The sequence below is a fragment of the Pyrgilauda ruficollis genome, unplaced genomic scaffold (genome assembly GCF_017590135.1).
Source record: "Pyrgilauda ruficollis isolate IOZ18807 unplaced genomic scaffold, ASM1759013v1 scaffold31, whole genome shotgun sequence".
Classification (NCBI taxonomy): domain Eukaryota; kingdom Metazoa; phylum Chordata; class Aves; order Passeriformes; family Passeridae; genus Pyrgilauda; species Pyrgilauda ruficollis.
In genome coordinates this window covers 4379345-4397833 of record NW_024524489.1, presented here as the reverse complement: position 1 = coordinate 4397833, position 18489 = coordinate 4379345, and the positions used below count along the sequence as shown (strand labels likewise).

General features: G+C 45.5%; 1 protein-coding gene across 1 annotated transcript in view; it reads left to right on the top strand.

Annotated features, from left to right (window-relative positions):
* Nucleotides 1-18489, top strand: part of SPTBN1 (spectrin beta, non-erythrocytic 1) — a 114721-nt gene that overhangs the window by 85467 nt on the left and 10765 nt on the right. The window contains exons 18-29 of the mRNA XM_041473928.1: nucleotides 4671-4761; nucleotides 8506-8652; nucleotides 10003-10266; nucleotides 10567-10791; nucleotides 10936-11025; nucleotides 11294-11572; nucleotides 12663-12793; nucleotides 14078-14282; nucleotides 14389-14763; nucleotides 16477-16721; nucleotides 17072-17210; nucleotides 18121-18205. Of these exons, the coding sequence (XP_041329862.1) occupies nucleotides 4671-4761; nucleotides 8506-8652; nucleotides 10003-10266; nucleotides 10567-10791; nucleotides 10936-11025; nucleotides 11294-11572; nucleotides 12663-12793; nucleotides 14078-14282; nucleotides 14389-14763; nucleotides 16477-16721; nucleotides 17072-17210; nucleotides 18121-18205 (2276 nt within the window). The remainder of the gene's footprint in view (nucleotides 1-4670; nucleotides 4762-8505; nucleotides 8653-10002; nucleotides 10267-10566; nucleotides 10792-10935; nucleotides 11026-11293; nucleotides 11573-12662; nucleotides 12794-14077; nucleotides 14283-14388; nucleotides 14764-16476; nucleotides 16722-17071; nucleotides 17211-18120; nucleotides 18206-18489) is intronic.

Below are 18489 nucleotides of genomic sequence, written 5' to 3'. Positions count from 1 at the left end.
CAGCTTAGAAAATGTCTGTTCCAGACTGTTTTCTTTGTCTCATGGAAAAATAGGAACTGTCCTGTTTCAAGAATGTGCCTGGCTAATCTTAGTTAAACAATACCTTCCCCACTTTCTAGAGGCTTGGTAGATAATGAGCTCCCTACCCAGAATTTGGTTGTTTGAGTGTTGCTGTGTAGTTCTTGGAGTATGAGCAGACTTGATTCTCTGGTGGGAGCCGTAGCAGTTGGCTGTGTCTGGTTCCACAAGTCTCAGTTTCCTCTGCTGCCCCTGAGCTGGTGTAATTACAATAACTTATTCCTGTCCTTCCTCTGGAGAAGGAATGTGGCTCTTCAAGGGTGTAATTGGCATTACATGCACCCCACCCACTTGACTTTGATCACCTCTTCCAGCTTGTCTGGCCCCTCTGAGATCAGATTAGGAAGCACCACTGGTACAAATGTGTCTTTCATCCCAGAACAAGTCCTTTGCTTTCTCTCTCTCTGGCTGTGGCATGGATGCTATAGAACATTAAAAGTTTCTTTTTCTTTGAAACCCAAATGTTCAGTTTTGATGGCTGTTGTTCTTTCTGCTTTTGGTTGGGATAACAGTGGAGTCTTTCAAGGCACTGTGAGTGTCAGAACACAGCAGTGAGCTGTGAAATGTCACTGATGACCCTCCCATCAGACTTGCATCCCCCCACAGCTGGTTAAGCTCAGGTTCTCCTGAGCTTCATCTCCAAGGAGAAACTGAACTGAAGTAGTTCAGAAGATGTTGTACCTTTCCTGTTTGGGCAGAGATGTCCCACTGTGTGTGCACCCACTTTAGCAATGTCTCATGGCTTCAGGAAAGGCAGCTCTTCCTGTTCCCTGGGCTTGCTGAGGGCCTCTGACAGCTGAACCCCCAGGCTACCCCATGTTTCCATTCTGTCTCTCACCAGCTTGGCTCTGGATTCCAGAGAGAATCTGCAAAGGCCAGGAAGAGATTACAGGAAAATCAAGGGGGCAACTAGGACAGTGGTTTTCCTTATTTACCCTCTCTAAGCACCCTCTACTCTAAGTTTTCCCATCCACTTAGGAAAGCAGGAGAGCTTGATCCCAGCCTTCTGGTCAGGTGTCCTCTTTCTGCAACTTTTGGAATGAAAAGAAATCATCCAAGGATATCACAGCAAATGGCCAGCTGCATCTTGCAGCTAGAACGGCAGACAGCTTCAGCCCCTGTCCTGTGTGCTCTGCAGAGGCTCTGGTGGCTGTCACCCCAGTGCAGCTGCTCCTCTGTGCCCCGTTGTCCCTGCTGTCCTGCCCGGGGGACGTGTGCTGGAGCTCCTACTGGAAGTGAGCATTTCCTCAATTCCAAAGCTATTTATGCCGCGCGCTGCAAAAACCATCCGGAGCGCCGCTATCCAGGAAATCCGTGCGATTCCTCCCCAAATCTGGGGGGCTGATAAGCCTCCAGAACAAAGCCTTGGGGCTGCGTGCACTGGGAGGGGTAGCAAAGGAAGCCTCTTTGCTTTCACAAAAAGTGGCTCTCCCAGCTGAGCTCCACCTGGATGTCTAACAAAGGACCAAAACAAACAAGCACAAATATGTGCAGTGGCTCCATACTTCCCATAGGGAGCTCTTTGTAGTTTCTGGTATTGTTCAGAGTGGGTTTTGTAGTGGTGCTTTTGAGCTGTTCCTGAGGAGACCCCACTGGCCCTGGTGCAGCAGACAGGCCCTGCCCTGGGATGGTTCCCATCTCAGTAGGGATGGCACAAGGAGAAAAGTGCAATAGGAAAGAAACACTTCAGCACAACCTTTTAGTGCAGTTCACAAGCAAGAATGAATGAGCATAAGGACATGGAGTAAGGGTAAGGGAAGGAGAAGGTGGGTTTGCATCAAGCTATCTAGCTTTTTCAGCTGGGAAAGAAGCTGGTCTCCCTGTGCAGCTTTCTCTGCTTGGGTGACTTCTGCTGCTCTGAAGCAGTTTCTCCTCCATTTTCTCTTGGAAGAGTGTTGGGGAACTGCCCCTCTTCATGTGCCCGCTCATGGCCTCTGATTCTGCAAGGGAGATTTAGTCTAAAGACAGTGGCAGACCTGGCACAAATTGTGATCTGAGCCTGTTTTACATCAACTTTTGTATTTGTGCAACTTTCTGCTCAACAGAGAACAGAAGTAAGTTTTGTTCTTGCCCATTCAGAAGGGAGAGTGCCCTGTTTGCTGGAGCAATGAAAGAAGCTAAAACTGCCTTTCATATATCTCAGGATTCCTAGCAGTCAGCTGCATTCACACCATGTGTAAGATTTATTATTGCTGCACAGGCTTTGAAACCCACAGGCTTACAGTTAAACCACAAGTGGTTTTGTCAGTTTTCAGCACTGTCAGCATTCTCAGGGGCCTCTGGGAGTCAACCTGGGGACACCAGGCAAATTCTAGATTAATTTGTGTCAGACACCTCCTTGTGCTGAACAGATCTTACACTTATAGTGTAAGTCCTATGTGTGATACAGAATTCAAAGCCATTCTAAATAACTGGAGTCTGCAGAGCAAACTATTCTTCCACAAACTGTTCTGGCAAATTAGTAAGAAGCAGTCACTGACAACCTTAAGTGTGAATTCTTTAAAAGAATTTAGGGATATCAGAACAAGGAGTTATTGATATTTAGGTACAGCTAGTCTGGAGCAGGAGAACAGACTAAATAACTTCTTAAAATCCTTTATTCCCATTAAAAGGTCAGTGATGAAAACACAGGAATTCCTGTCTGTTCCAGCAGTGCCCATCCTCAAAATGCTTCTACTTTGTTATGGTTCAGCCCTGTTCTTCAGAGAAAACTCATTGTCCAGTCTCACTCCAGGTCATCTTGAACAAAACAACCTTGTACAGTTACATAGCTCTAAGCACCAGAGATTGTATTTGTTATGCTATGGCATCATCTGTTTGATATCCCTGCATGGTTTCCTTCAAAGTTCTTCTAGTCAGTATTTCCAACACTCCATGGGAGTTATTTTTGTTAGTTTTTTAAAATTTGTGTTTTTTCAACATAAGAATTTCTGTGCTTAAATCTATTCAAGCACCATGAAAGTTCTCCTTTAAACTTCATAACTTGTGTCCTCTCCAGAATACATGAGTCTGTAATGTAATCTAGCCTTAAATCTCTGAAATCAGCCTGATAAAATCACCCAAGCTGTTCTTTACTTCATTTTAACAACCTGAGTAATGCAGTGTGTTTGCCCAGGCATATAAAAGCCAGCCAAGAAAGAGTGGAATCAAACCCAGGGATGTTTGCCTCATTAGAGAAGTTTTTCCTAAGGCAAAGTTTGTGTCTTTCCCTTTGTGTTCCCTCTGTCAAAACTTCAGCCTCACCTGGGCTTGGACTCCAGGCTGTTGCTTTGATGGTTGCACGTGTCTTCCTTGCCATGCAATCCATAAATCCTTTTCTTGACTACACCTATAGAGATGCTGCTTGCCTGGTTGATTGAAGGCAGCTGTTGAGGCCAAAGAGAAGCAAATTGTAGTCCTCTAAAGGGTTTTCTCCTATTCCTCTGCCTACAGACCTTTTGCTTTTACAGAAAATGTGTCTCTAAGTATTCCTTGTGTTTCTGAAGTCACTAAATTGGTGCCAGAGAGCTTGCTGTGGTAACTTACTGCAGATCAGGGAAAGTGGTGTTATAATCCAGTTGTCATCAACATGTGATTTATGGTCTTCTGGAGTATCATGAGTCTCTGGAGATCTCCACTAACAGGGATTTATTTAGCTTTTGCCAGCATGTGCTGAGCTCATCTTATAAATTGCCACCCTTTAAAATAATTTCCAACTCTCAATCCATATTTATCTTATTACAAATGGCAGCAATATTTCACTTTAAACCCCTGTACAGTGCAATAGGAATAAGCCTAGCACAATGAGCAGTAAATAAAAATTGTCTTCTTTACTCTGTCTCTTCCTTGTAAATTGCCTCATAAATAATGAAAGGATGGAAGGACAGAGATAACTACTCCAAAATAAGCATTTTTAAAAACATGCCCAGAGGTACCTTGGGAATCAGCCCCATTCCATTTGAAGGACCCACCACAACCTTTGGGACTGCCAGCGTGACTCATCTTCAAGGGACAAATGGTGATGAATCAAATTAGGGCTTCTGGATTAACCTTTCCTTCCTTCTGGCTGCTCTTAAACATTCTGAAAAATATGTTCCAATTGCATAAAGCTTCTGTGTGCAGAACCACACAGGGGTGCTGCACGTGGTTAAACACAGCCTTGGGAAGGTTCTGTGGCCCAGCTCAGCTTTGTGCAGGACAAGGAGGTGCTGGAGGTGTTCTACAAAGAGATTCCAGCAGGTGCACCCTGCAAGGGCCACACAACGTCATCTTACTGTTGCAATTTGCAGTTTTCTTGTGTGTTTTGGCAAACAGCCTGAACTCTCCTGTGGGTTTAAAATGAGTGGGCCAAATTCTGTCCATAGCATGTTGTGAAACCCTACTGACTTCAGAATGTTCTGTGTGTATTTAGCAGGTCACAAAAACAAGGAGATGTGGAACTTCAGTGAGCCCACTAAATAACACACTCCAAAATGTCCTTTGAAAGGCAGCAAAGGACACACACCACAAACTTACCAGCACCTGTAGTCCAAAGAGGCTCCAGAAACCAACAGTGACAGTTTTTGTGAAATGTCTATTAATTTCCTTTCTCTGTTGTTTTTTTTTCTGACCAGACATAGGAAGAACCGTGAAGCAGCCAGTGAACTTTTGATGAGACTGAAAGATAACAGGGATCTCCAAAAGTTTCTTCAGGATTGCCAAGAGGTAAATCATGCCCTTTCACTTTTATTGCTGAAAGCTGCCATCCTACAGAAGAGCATTCTTACTCCATATTTTATGGGGACTGGAATGCTCAGTCATCCAGTAGTATTTAGCGCGGAGTAAACATAAAAACCCCTCACCATACCACTGCAAAAAAGAATGTTTGTTTTTTCTTTTCTCATGAATCAGATTTTCTTTTGTCATATAAGGTAAAGACATAGAAAACTGTCAAAAACAGTGAAGATTTTCTGCTGTGATATAAATTATAACCATGTGGAATGTAGTGGGATTAGCAGTGTACTTACTAAGAGTTTTGTCTACAGCTGTACAGATGGATATGGCCTGATGCAGGGAATTTCAAGTGATTTCTAGCAAACATTAGTCAGAACAATAGGAGGTTAAGAATAAAAAAGGAGCAAGATTAAACTGTGTCGTTTATGTGTGATTTACCTGATAGTTTACATGTGTTTAAAATTGTTAAATATTATAACGTTGGGAAAAAGAAATTCTTTCCAGATTTTCTAATCACTTACATGGACTGTTTACACTGAAGACAACATTTTAAAGTTTAGAATACTCTTGTTCCTAGCACAAGGAATTAATCAAGTAATTTTCAGGTTATTTCATGGAGTACTGGCAGATAATAAAGAGCTTTGCCTGTGAGGTTTTGATCAGAGACTGGGGAAGTGATATTTGCTGCTTGGTTGCCTGGATTCAATCTGTTTCCAAGCATTGCATAAGCTGTCCATGAGCTTGCCTTCAATTGCTTCTTCCTTGGTAGTTAAAATATGACAGATTAGCAAAAAATCTGCTGTTATTAGCAGCAGCTTCTTCCTTCCTCTGTGACAGCTCTGGTTCAAAGATCCCCTGGCTCTCAGGGCTCTCTTGGCCTCAGTGTCAGTGTGGGTGTGTTCCCTAGGATCTGGTTATTCCCCCTATATCACTGGAAGAAAAAGGGAAGCATAAAAGCTCTAGTGTTGGCTGCCTGAACGCCTTTCCTCTCCCTTGTTTCTCTCCAGCCACTAAAACATGGATGTCTCGACGCACAGTTCAAAGACAAACTTACAATTACCCAAATGTCAGGGATTTCTCCAATTCTCTTTGAGAGGACATTAATTTTGGTGATAATTGAAGAGCTGTTTCCTAAGAAAATTTAAAATTTACATCAGTGCGGGGCCTGCTGACACCTCCATTGGGCTGGAGGGTTTGTGATGAAGCAGCACTGTCCTGTGGGCTGGAAGGGAGCCAAGACATCTCCCCCTTGGCTTTTTCTTTAGCACTGCCTGTGAAGCTGGGAATTGTTAGGGAACAGCTTTGAGCCAGTCCCCATTTCACCTGGCAATGATCCCTTGGCCTTCCTGCCTGCTGCTGCCTTAGGGACAGCTTCCCATCTGTCTGTAACCTGAGGAAAGGCAGAGTGTTTTCTGCAGCCCTTCCCTTCCCAGGGCAGCCGCATTGTCACTGTCACCCCTCACTGAGGTGTTTAAGAGTGTGGTCTCCTGTCCCTCGCTCCTTCCTGCAGAGCTGGGGAGGAGGGTGGCACTCCAGAGCAGCGGGATAATGCTCCTCACAGCAGCTCATCAGTGATAAACCCCTCTCAGGGGTCACAGGTGAGGGAAAACAGCAGATTTTGTTGTGGTGAGGAGTCAGAAACACTGTCACAGGTTAGTCCTGGGGTGCTGTTTTTTCGGCTGTTTCTTGCACTCATCAAGGTGAATGTGTAAAATAAATTTGCCAAGTGAATGAAACAGTGACAGCAGAAAATCCTGACTGGAGGAGATGTGATAAATGTTGCCATTTAGTTTTCTTTGTCTTTCTGCTCTTTCTCAGCTCACCTTCAAGGGAGGAGTTTATAGCTGTCCTTCCCTCTGAGAGCTTGGAGTCTCAGCACTGTCTGGGCTCATTTCTCCAGGGACATGGTGAAAGCTCTTGGCAAGGCTCTGCACTCCGAGATTTCTCTCCTGGAGTGTGCTGGCAGGATTTGCCATGTGAGCCTCCCCACAGGACAGGCTGGCAGCTTGGCTCCTGGCACAGTCTGGGAAGTGCAGTGGCACTTGGAGCCCTTTCCCCTTGCCTTGTTGCTGCCCCAGGTTCACAAGGATTTGCCTCTGCATTTCCCTTCCTTCCTGCTGGCTTGGCACTGCAGAGTGACAGCCAAGAGCAGGAACAGGGTCTTGTGTACAGGTGCAAAGGATGGAGGAAGCCTCATCCTCTCCTGACCTTAACAGCTTCTGGAGAAATAAATACTCCAAGTGTGACTTTGAGGCAATTTAGGGAACTGTTATTTTCTGAAAATCTACTTTCACACTCAAGGTACTGATTTTTAGTGCCTATAGTGGTTGCAACCCCCAGATTTTAGCAATGAGCCCCTAAAAACTTTATCTGCATTTCTGTGCTCTGAGGGGTTTATCCAACAGGCCCTGGCTGTGAACCACATGTTGTCCCTGTCTTGCCTTCCCCCAGCTGGTAACAGGAATGATCCAACCTCTCCTTGGGAAGCACTTGTAAATCCCCAGAAGCCTTAATGCTGTGGCTGAGTAAAAGCAAACAGTGAAAGCCAAGCAGTGCAATTTGCAGAGCAGAGCAGCTGTCTCCTCCCCAGAAAGGCAAGAGTAAAACCACTAATTCTGGGTTATATCTTAATCTCCATGTAGACTTTGAGTGTTCAGCAGCACAGTAGCCTGTTCTAATGCAACCTTTTACCTACAGAGCTCTTCACTGACATGAGCAATTTTCTGTTTAGACTTGATGGGAAGATCCAATGAGGAGTTTCTCTGATTGCTCTGATAGGTTTTCCCTTTTTGGGGAAGAGTGCATTTAAGGGACAATTGAAATTTTAAGTGGCAGTTGAAAAGAGGCTCATGAGTGATAAATGGAATTTGTTGCCCTGTGTCCTGAACACACAGCAGAAGCCTCTGTTCGTCTCCTTTTTGGGCTGCTTGCTCACCCAAGTGCTGTTCTAGAAACCAAGCTGAGATTTGTTTTGACATTTTCTGCTCTAAATATGCAGAAAATGGACCTTTTCAAATTCTGTAAACATTCCTGTGAATGTGGTTTTTATCCACACCTCAGGGATAGATGAGGCAGTCAGACTCACCCTGGGAGGAAATGTGATGTTGGCCGCTAGGATCATTTTCACATTCCATTTGCACTTGGCAAATCAACTGTCTCTTAAAGTATTGGTTTTCTCTAGTGGTGATATGGAAATTGTCCCCAGTGCCTTTGTACTTGCTGAAAATCAGAGAGAAAACAGTCTTGGATTTTATATAATGGGGAAAGGAAAGTCTCCAGTACCAAAACACTCCTGGAGATTGGATAAATAAACAAATTACTTATGCAAACCTATACAGAGGAAAGACTAAGGGGAAAAGGTACAAATGTGCTGTGAACTAATGGTACAAAACCATCTCTACCAACCTCCACAAAACCACCTGACCAATATGTAGTACACATGTCCCTGTTTCTCTTGCAGTTGAACTGGGTGGGACCTGTGTGTTTGATTCTGCCTACCATAGAGGTGATTCCTTTCTGCTTGAGTCAAGGGTTACTTATGTACTGGAGATGGATGTTAGAATTGAACTGTTAAAGAGGCAGATCCTTGGCTGAACCCTGAGTAAATCCCTGAGTAAGGGCAGTCTCTGAATCTCACACATCTCTGAATCTCTTTATCCTTGATCTGGAGGCATTTTGCCTCCTTGTTTCACACCAGGAATGTTTCCTCACACTCCCGTGTATTTTCCTTTCCAGCTCTCCCTCTGGATCAATGAGAAGATGCTCACAGCCCAGGATATGTCTTATGATGAGGCGAGGAACCTACACAGCAAGTGGCTGAAGCATCAGGCATTCATGGCAGAGCTTGCATCCAACAAAGAGTGGCTGGAGAAGATTGAAAAGGTAGGTAAAGAATATTAAAAAAATGCCCATATCTTTGTCCAGGGTGGTTGTGCACAGAGATGGGATCTGTTCCTCTGCAGAACTGGTCCTTAAATCACCCCACAGCTGAGGCTAAAGGAGATTTCTGGTGCATTGTGTCTCCATCCAACCCATTTTGTTCTTCATTGATGTTAAAATCTTTTATCCAAGACATTCACTCAGACATTGGCTAAGGTGCAAGTTTAGTTTTGTCTAGTCCTTCCTATCTGCCAGAAGGAAGGCAGAGCCTACATTTCATACCCAAAGGGTAAGTGGGGCAAATGTTGGGATTTGAGCCAATGAAGTAGAAGCACTTCCCGGGAAATAACAGAATATAGAGAATAGCTGAGTTTATTCTTCTGTGCTGCTAAGCTGGCTTTCATTCATTCAGAACTATAGCCAAGCTGCCTTTCTCCATGCAAAATTAGGGCATGAGGTAAAGAACATCCAGTTTTGTGATTAATTAAGATTCACAGCTCTGTATCAAGTTATTTGAAGCCTTAATATGCTGTGATGAGCTGTACTTCCCCCCCACCATTTCTCCTGTGCAGCTCTGGAGCACTGAGGAGTCTCCTCTTTAGCTCTGACAGTGGGTTTCTGTTCAGTGTAAGTTAGCTTAATTGCTCATTTCCTCTCCCACTTTGGCACTCCATATCCCATTAGAGGCTTTTCTGTGATCTACAAATAGCAATACCCTTTAATGGTGTAATTAGAAGGCTGCTCTTGGTACTGGAAGTTCCTTTTTAGTGATGCTAATACATCCCTCTCCTTTGCCTCTGAAAAATCAGATTGCAGCAAAGGATCAGGGTTGTGTACAGAGTTGTGACAGTCCCTGGATTAACATTCATATGGAATGTGCGGGCTGGGGGCAGCATTCCCATCTGCATCCAGCTGAAGAGATAGATAGGGATAATTAGCATAAAAATAATATTTCCCAAACTCTCCCATCACTATGCTGTGTGTTCATGGCTCTCTGGTGATGTGTCCCCCAGGAGCTGGGGCCTCAGGAAATGCAATGTGTGCAGCTCTAGCCCCCTGCTCCATCCTGCCTGAGCCATGGCCCCAGGAGCTCCCTTTGGGGAACATGTGCAATGGAGAAGAGAAAGGAGGCATTGCTTGACCTTCCCATCACTAAAAATCCCTCTTCCAGGCAGCAGAGGGACCTGGGAGCTGATATTCTGGAAGGAGTCACTGGGTAATTGGAGATAGAAAATGAGTGGTTGATGCTGCCAGCAGATGAGAAATCCTGAGTGCTTATTAATCAGGATAATTGCCCTAACGGGCCGTGAGTGCTCCTGAGGAGGTACCATTTGGTTGCTCTTTGCTTTGCAGGAGGGAATGCAGCTCATTGCAGAGAAACCAGAGACTGAGGCCGTGGTGAAGGAGAAGCTGACAGGTCTCCACCAAATGTGGGACGAGCTTGAATCCACCACCCAGACCAAGGCTCAGCGTCTCTTCGATGCAAACAAGGCAGAGCTTTTCACCCAGAGCTGTGCAGACCTGGATAAGTGGCTGAATGGTTTGGAGAGCCAAATCCAGTCGGATGACTACGGAAAAGATCTCACCAGTGTCAACATCCTGTTGAAGAAGCAACAGGTAAACAGAGCATGGGGTGCAGCGGGCAGGCAGCAGATACCTGCACTAAAAGGTGCAGCGGGCAGGACAGGCTTTCAGTTTAGAAAAGAAAGAACTGCTTTTCTTTCTTCCTATTCTTTCATGTATCTTTAAGAAGAACAAGAAATTAATCCAGCAACAAATCAGACAATCATTATTAACATGGTAAATCCTCACTGACCAGCATCTGTTCTCCCTTCTGAGGAAGCTGTTGATGTGCCCTAATTGTATGAACAGCTTTCATCCTGGTTTTCAGGACCCTTTTGTCATGTTTCTGTTTAGATGCTGGAGAATCAAATGGATGTCCGTAAGAAGGAGATAGAGGAGCTGCAAAGCCAGGCAAGGGCTTTGAGCCAAGAGGGCAAGAGCACAGATGAAGTTGATGGCAAACGCCTTACTGTAGAAAAGAAATTCTTGGAGCTGCTGGAGCCTTTGAATGAGAGAAAGGCCAACCTGCTGGCCTCCAAAGAGATCCACCAGTTCAACCGGGATGTGGAAGATGAAATTGTGAGTATCAAAGAAATCCCATTCCCCAGGCAGTAGGAAAATGTTGGAATACTGCTGCTTTTTGCAGCCTGTGTGTGCCAGCCTCTCTCTGCTGTCCCAAGAGTATCTGGGGTTGCTTGAAATCATGTGTACTCTCTCTTTCAGTTGTGGGTCGGAGAGAGGATGCCCATAGCTACATCTACTGATCATGGACACAATCTCCAGACTGTGCAGCTACTAATAAAGAAAAATCAGGTAAGTAGGTGCTGTTAGAGCTCCATATCTGCTATTTCTCCTTAGTGCTGACTAATTTGGGAAGGACATGTTTGGGGTAAAACAATGGGTGCTGTGGCATGACCACAGGTGGTGGCACAGCTGGTAAAACAATGGGTGCTGTGGCATGACAGCCCCAAGTTGTCCACATGAGCTGATGGTGTGTGTTTTGCTGCCCCTCTGGAGTTAAGACCCCTGGCTTGTATTTTCATTTGTGCATTGTCTCATCAGTCAATTTTCTCCCATGTAGACCCTTCAGAAAGAAATCCAGGGCCACCAGCCTCGTATCGATGACATTTTTGAGAGAAGTCAGAACATCATCACAGAGAGCAGCCCCAATGCTGAAGTCATTCAGCAGAGACTTGCAGACTTGAAGCAGCTGTGGAACCTCCTCATCGAGGAGACAGAGAAGCGCCACAAGCGCCTGGAGGAGTCTCACAGGGCTCAGCAGTATTACTTCGATGCAGCCGAGGCTGAGGCCTGGATGAGTGAGCAGGAGCTCTACATGATGTCAGAAGAGAAAGCCAAGGTGAGCAGCTCCACAGTGACTTTGGCCTTAATTGCTTTGCTGGAGGGAGGCAAGTGACATAATTTGGTGTGGCGCTATGGAATGGTAACATAAACAAATGTAACTTCCTGGTGAAGCCTCAAGTGATCGTGTCTTCTACCTGTTCTGACATCTTTGATAGTGTTCAGGATAGGCTGTGCTGTATGGAACCAGGGAAGCATCCTCACACTGCAGAGGGCAACTCTGTGCCTGCCTTCATTGCAAGGTCAGGATTGTCACTGTGGTCCAGTTAGGTCCAGTTTTCTGATAGTTCTGAATGACAGCACAATGTACCTGGCTGTGAAACGGGGCCTGGTGGTCAGTCAGCTGCTACCACTGTCACCAACCTTGACTCTCAGTGACCATCAGCTTTGAGTCCCAGCTTCACACCATAACAAAGAGAACGTAAACTCCTGTTTTCCAAGGAGGTGCTGGAGCTTGTTTGTTATCAACATAAATGCACCATGTTTCCTGCCCTGGTAAAATAAAGCTCAGCTTTATCAGGAGAACACATTCCACAGGTGTTCAGTCTCCAGCTAAAAATGGCTTGTTTTCTTTTTATCTATTGCAAATAGCTCACTATGCAAAATATTGTATCGAAAAGATTTATTGACAAGATCAGTTAACACTGAGAGTAGGAGGCTGGTTTTCTTAGCTATAACAGTGCATAAAAAGTTTCAATTGGAACTTCTCCAGACACTTTGATGGAGAACCCATTGGCATGGACTGTGTAGGATTTCTTTTCTTTGCCCCATGCTGTTGTTGAGATGCCTGACAAGTGATGTGTCTTAATCTGTTCCATGTTTCAGAGCCCTGCATCAGTGTTGTGGAAACACATAAAAAGCTTCATAGAAGAGGAAACTCAACATTCTCAATGCCCAGCTGATGTAATTTTGTTCTGCACCCCAGAGGGATTGATACATTATCTCTTTCATTTATTATTTTGCTTTCTGGGGGTATTATTTGCTGTGACATCAACCGTACTATACCATTGGCAGAAGGACTTGTCTTCAAGCTGTACTTGGGAGCAGCTCCTTATAATTCTTCCTGTCATTTTCTGTCACTCTTACAGGATGAACAGAGTGCAGTGTCCATGCTGAAGAAACACCAGATTTTGGAACAAGCAGTAGAAGATTATGCTGAAACTGTGCACCAGCTTTCAAAGACCAGCAGAACTTTGGTGGCAGATAATCACCCAGAAAGGTATTAACTGCCATTTTTAATTGGATCATGAGTTTTTTTAGCAATTCAGTCCCTTTGGGTGGTTCTGACACACAAAGTCCACCGCAGAGAGTAAGTAGCTCAGAGGCTCATACAGAAGGAGTTTAGCCTCAGTCAATTCAAGGTGTCAGTTGGACCACCCTGATTTGGCCAGAGACAGGGTCAGTGTGTGCAGCTGCTGATTCTGGTGGTTCTGGACACCTGGAGTACCTGTCCCCTGTGCAGGCTACAGTGTCAGGTCTTGCCAGCATCTGAACATCACAGAGGCAGAGCAGTCCTCAGGCCAAGATCCTGATCTGCTTTTCCAACCAACTTTAATCCAGCAGAGAAGGTCACTGTCATTAATCCTGCAGAGCTCCCCAAGATCTGCCTCTTCTCTATGAGATTCCAGCAGAATCAGAGCCTGGAATCAGATGCTTTAAACATGGGCACATTAACATCTTACTTTTGGTAAATTTATCTCACTTTTCATAAATGGCTTTCCCTGAGGGAGAGCTCAGGAAGCCTAAGAACCATTTTGCCATAAGAGCTGCAGCTCAGCAGACAGAATTCTCCACTAGCTTCAGCTGCAAAGCTGATTCCACTCTGAGGCTGATGTATTTAACTGCTCAGCCTGCACAGGCTAGAAGGTGGCACTGGCCTAGGCCAGACATATTCTGCCTCCGGAAGGTTGTTATTTAACTCTAAAGCACTCTCTTGTGGTCATGATCACTTCTCATGAGAGCAGATTTCCTGGCTGAGCTGTCTGAGTACTGGAATAACATCATCAGCTTTGCAAGGCAGATGGAAGGCACTTTGACAGCACTGTATGGCTCAGACAAAATAGAGGCAAAAGATACAGCAAGTAGAAAGATTCATCCCTTGTGCAGATGCTGAGCTTTAAGGGGTAAGAAACCCATGAGTGCTGCTGAACTCTGAAGCAGAGTTTAACTGAGAAGAAGCTGCTCCCTGCCTCAGCAGCTCAGATCTTGCCTGTAGCTTTGGTAGAAGACTCTGGTGTGATCTGTGTCCAGACAAATGGAGAGCTGAGTTCCAGCTCTCCTCTCTAAAGCCAGGGGTTACAGTGCAGGACAGACAAGCTTCCCAGCTATTGCTGTCACCTCTGCTAGCAGAGGATTGGTCCAACATGTCCAAGTTAAATTCCTGCCTGCGGCAGATGCGCATTCTGTAGGTGAAATACCCCAGGGAACTTTTATTCCTTGCAGTTTTGCCCATTTGGTTTTGCTTGCAAAGGCAATGCAGACTCAGTGCTGTTTGCTTTTCCAGCGAGCGCATCAGCATGCGCCAGTCCAAGGTGGACAAGCTCTATGCAGGCCTGAAGGACCTTGCAGAGGAGAGGAGGGGCAAGCTGGACGAGAGGCACCGGCTTTTCCAGCTCAACCGCGAGGTGGATGACCTGGAGCAGTGGATTGCCGAGAGGGAGGTGGTGGCAGGGTCCCACGAGCTGGGCCAGGACTACGAGCACGTCACGGTGAGTCCTTGGAGAGGCCTCTCTGGTGCTGCTCACAGGGGGTGTCTTGGCTCACTCAGCTCTCTCTAACCACAGTGCTGCATGAGGCTCTTTCTGTGCCTTCCAGATGCTGCAGGAGCGGTTCCGGGAGTTCGCCCGGGACACCGGGAACATCGGGCAGGAGCGGGTGGACACTGTCAACCACATGGCTGATGAGCTCATCAACTCCGGCCACTCGGACGCTGCCACGATCGCCGAGTGGAAGGACGGACTCAATGAGGCCTGGGCGGATCTCCTGGAGCTCATTGACACGAGAACACAAATCCTTGCAGCCTCTTATGAACTGCACAAATTTTACCACGATGCCAAGGAGATCTTAGGACGTATCCAAGACAAACATAAGAAACTGCCCGAGGAGCTTGGTAGAGACCAAAACACAGTGGAAACACTACAGAGAATGCACACGACGTTTGAGCACGATATCCAGGCCCTGGGCACCCAGGTGTGTGGCAGGTGAACTGTGGGTGTGGGAACCTGAGCTGCAGAGTTGGCTGCTGTCCTTGGCCCCTCTGTGGCTGGGAGACAGAGTGCTGCCAGCTGCTTCCCACCTGTAGTGCTGTGGGAATGGCCTCACCTGCATCCTTTTCTTATCTGTCTGGCTGCTGCTCTGTCACTGCATCGGGGTGATTATCTAAAGCAGCAATCTGTAAGTACACGGGCTTCTGAACATGTTGGCAGTGGTTGGATGTTATTCTGTTTCCTGTCCTTGGTTGAAGAAGAAATGAGAAAGGCAGAGGGCTTCTGTGTTGATTTAGAGTACAAGATATGAAGGAATGTATAAGCCCGGCTGGCTTTTTGACGTTTGGTTTTATTTTGGTTGGTCAGTTTAGGTTTTTTTGTTTTTAAAAACACCAAAAAGCCCAAATCAAACCCTTTGTACCAAGCACTGTTTATTTGTCCTTTCTGAGAGGCAAAGACCTACCCAGAGGCTTTCTGTCTTGGTTATGAACCTGGGCATTCTGAACTAAATATGGCCTTTCTTGGTGTGTCCCTAGAGCAAAAGAGATTTCAAATCCACAGTTCAGGCTAAGATTTTTAAAAGCATCCAAACTTGATCAAATTCTGAATTTTTGAAGCTAAGATATGCCAAGTAGAAGGTGGCAACTGCTCATACAGCACAGGGGGGATTCTAAATCAAAATACAACATTCAGCTGCCACAAGGAGAATTTGGGAAGGGAACAAGTTGCTTAAGGAATGGAGGAATTACAACTGACTGTATTTATCTCAGTAGGTCAGGAAAGAGCTTTTATGGCCCAGCTGCCAGCCAATTCTCTGTTATGTTGCAGTTTACATTAAAACAAAGGAGATAGAAAAAGCATTTGATTTTCCAGGTGTTTTACTTTCAGAAGCTGTAGATTTTATACAGAAAATGGGAGACATTCACAAAACATCAATCCCAGTCTCTCAAAAAGGTAATTATAATCAAGATCTAAGTGAAGGAATGTGTAATCACAGCACGGAGCTGTGGGCAAGGCACTTAGGATAATTTCTGGGTGAAACAGCCAGAGCACCAAGGTGGATCATTTTGAAAGAGGCATGGTCTCTGTGCCTGTAGGTAGAAGGCTGTTGATTTGATGTTAAAAAATATTAATTCTTAGACAAAAGCTAATGGAATGTTTCCTGGCTTGCAAAATATTGAAAGCAATCAGGAATTAGCAATTGCAATCCCAAGGCAGTGTTTGAAAGGAAAAGATTTCTAATAGTAGAAGGTTCTTAACATTTCCGCATTTTGTTCTCTTTGAAATCATTATCTACATTTTTGAAAAATAACCTCTGTCAGATGCATTAGTGGTTTGGATACCGAGTTCTCAGGTGCTTTTGTTTCTTGTATGAGAGGAAGGGAATTAGATGATGAAAATGGTCTCTGTTTGCCCTGACATGTAACAGACACTTGATTTTGACACTGTGTCTGGCAGCGGGTTCAGGCAGTGGCAAATCTTTGCTATTTTGAGGGTCCCTTGGCCCTACAGTGTTCTCTGAGGGATAATACTGGCTCACTAACAGCACAGACCTTTCTAGTGTGAACAGACCAAATCCATTTGCAGTGACATTAGAAAGCCTCTCAAGTGATGAATTAGCAGATAAATGTCCCTGTTGCTGTGACTCAGGAGTCACAAACCCACTGATGGCTTTGTCTCTCCCAACCTGCTGCAGGTGCGACAGCTGCAGGAGGATGCAGCGCGCCTCCAGGCTGCCTACGCCGGGGACAAGGCTGATGACATCCAGAAGAGGGAAAACGAGGTCCTAGAGGCATGGAAGGCACTGCTGGATGCCTGTGAAGGCCGCAGGGTGAGGCTGGTGGACACAGGAGACAAATTCCGCTTCTTCAGCATGGTTCGGGATCTCATGCTCTGGATGGAAGATGTTATCCGGCAGATAGAAGCCCAGGAAAAGCCAAGGTAATGCAAGGCATCCCTTCTCCGTCTGAAGATAAGGCTGCAGGTCACCTGAGGAACATCTGTGGGGCTCAGTATCACTGAGAGTGGCTTTCAGAGCCTGCTGCTGCAGCGACTTGCTCATGTGGGTGGCTGCTGGAATAATTGCCATGGAAAATTGTACCCAGAGAGATCTGGTCTCACACCGGGGTGATTTGATCTCTGATTCAGGCCAGAATGGTGCTGTTCCTTGGGAAAGGCTTCCTGACCTACAAAGACAATCTAGGAATCAATTTTTTCCTTATGGAGTTGTGGGTCAGTTTTAAAAATGTAGCAACTGTTGAATCAGAAATCTGTGTTTCTGTTCATTTTAGGGATGTTTCATCTGTGGAACTGCTCATGAACAATCACCAGGGGATCAAAGCAGAAATTGATGCCCGAAATGACAGCTTCACTACGTGTATTGAGCTTGGCAAGTCTCTGCTGGCCAGGAAACATTATGCATCTGAGGAGGTACCGTGCTCCCTGCATACAGCCATGGGCTCCTGGGGGTTCTTTACAAGGGAGAAACCTGCCCTGTGTCACCCACAGGGGAATAATGACAAGTGTCACCTTAGGGACTAGTGCACTCATGTGCTGTTGGGACATCAGGGTATAAATTCACTCTGGCAATTCATGGTGGGTAACAGAGGTGACATCAGGATTTAAAGTGTTATTTTCAGCCCAGAAAATGCAAAGAAGTTGCTGCATTCCATTCTGCAGAGAATAGCTCTGGGATAGAAGGGTGTCTTCCTTGAGCAAGGGCAGAGGCAGCTGTGAGACAGCCTGAACTTCCTGCAGGGAAAATGGAATGCTGTGGAGAGGCCTGCTAGGGGAATGAGCAGGAAAATGTTTGTTGTATAGGGACTAAATTCAAGGAATATTAAGAGAACCACATCCAACTGCTGAAAGCCTTGATTTATTTTCTGAGGTGTCTAGGCCACAGGATAGAGGCTCAGACCTTTCTTCTCATGCCTCCCTTTGGGGAAGGGAGGGTAACCAAACATTGTGAGGCACTTCCCTCTCAGGAAGGGGAGAGCTTCTGCAACAGTCCTGAACAGCATTATTATTATTATTTTGCATTATTCACTGGAAAAGGGTAGAAGATTCAGTGCCTGATTGCACTATTTACATTTGTTTGCCCATTACACCCTTTTATCAAATACTCCGTGTGCTGTGGCTTTTAACAGACACTGAATGCTTATGCAAATGTGATATTTTAATGGAAATGTCACATTTATTTATACTTGGAAGAGAAAAACAGCTGTTGTTTGCACGGTGAAGTCACTTCCTGAGGAATTTGTGCAGTGTCTGTCAGTGCAGGGTTGGGGGGAACTGCTGCCTGCTGCTTTTGTAACAGCCCTGCTCTCTGCTCTCCATCCAGATCAAGGAAAAGCTCCTGCAGCTGACAGAAAAGAGAAAAGAAATGATTGACAAATGGGAAGACAGATGGGAGTGGCTGAGACTGAGTAAGGACACCCTTGGATTTCTTTTGGGCTGGGCCTTATCTAACTTTCTTCATTGTGCCTTCTGTGCATTGAAAAAAACCTGCAGCTTCTGGCTTTTCTGTTACAGTGCTTGGAAGTGTGTTTGTGCTGGAATAGCTGCAAGGTTCACACCTGTTTGTTGTTAAATAATGAATTTGAAACCAAGAAACCCTCACCAAAGGTCTTGCTCTATGTGATCAAATTTGGAGCTCAGTGCAGTAGCTCCAAATTTGCAGGTGTCACATTCCAATTTCTATGCTGAAATT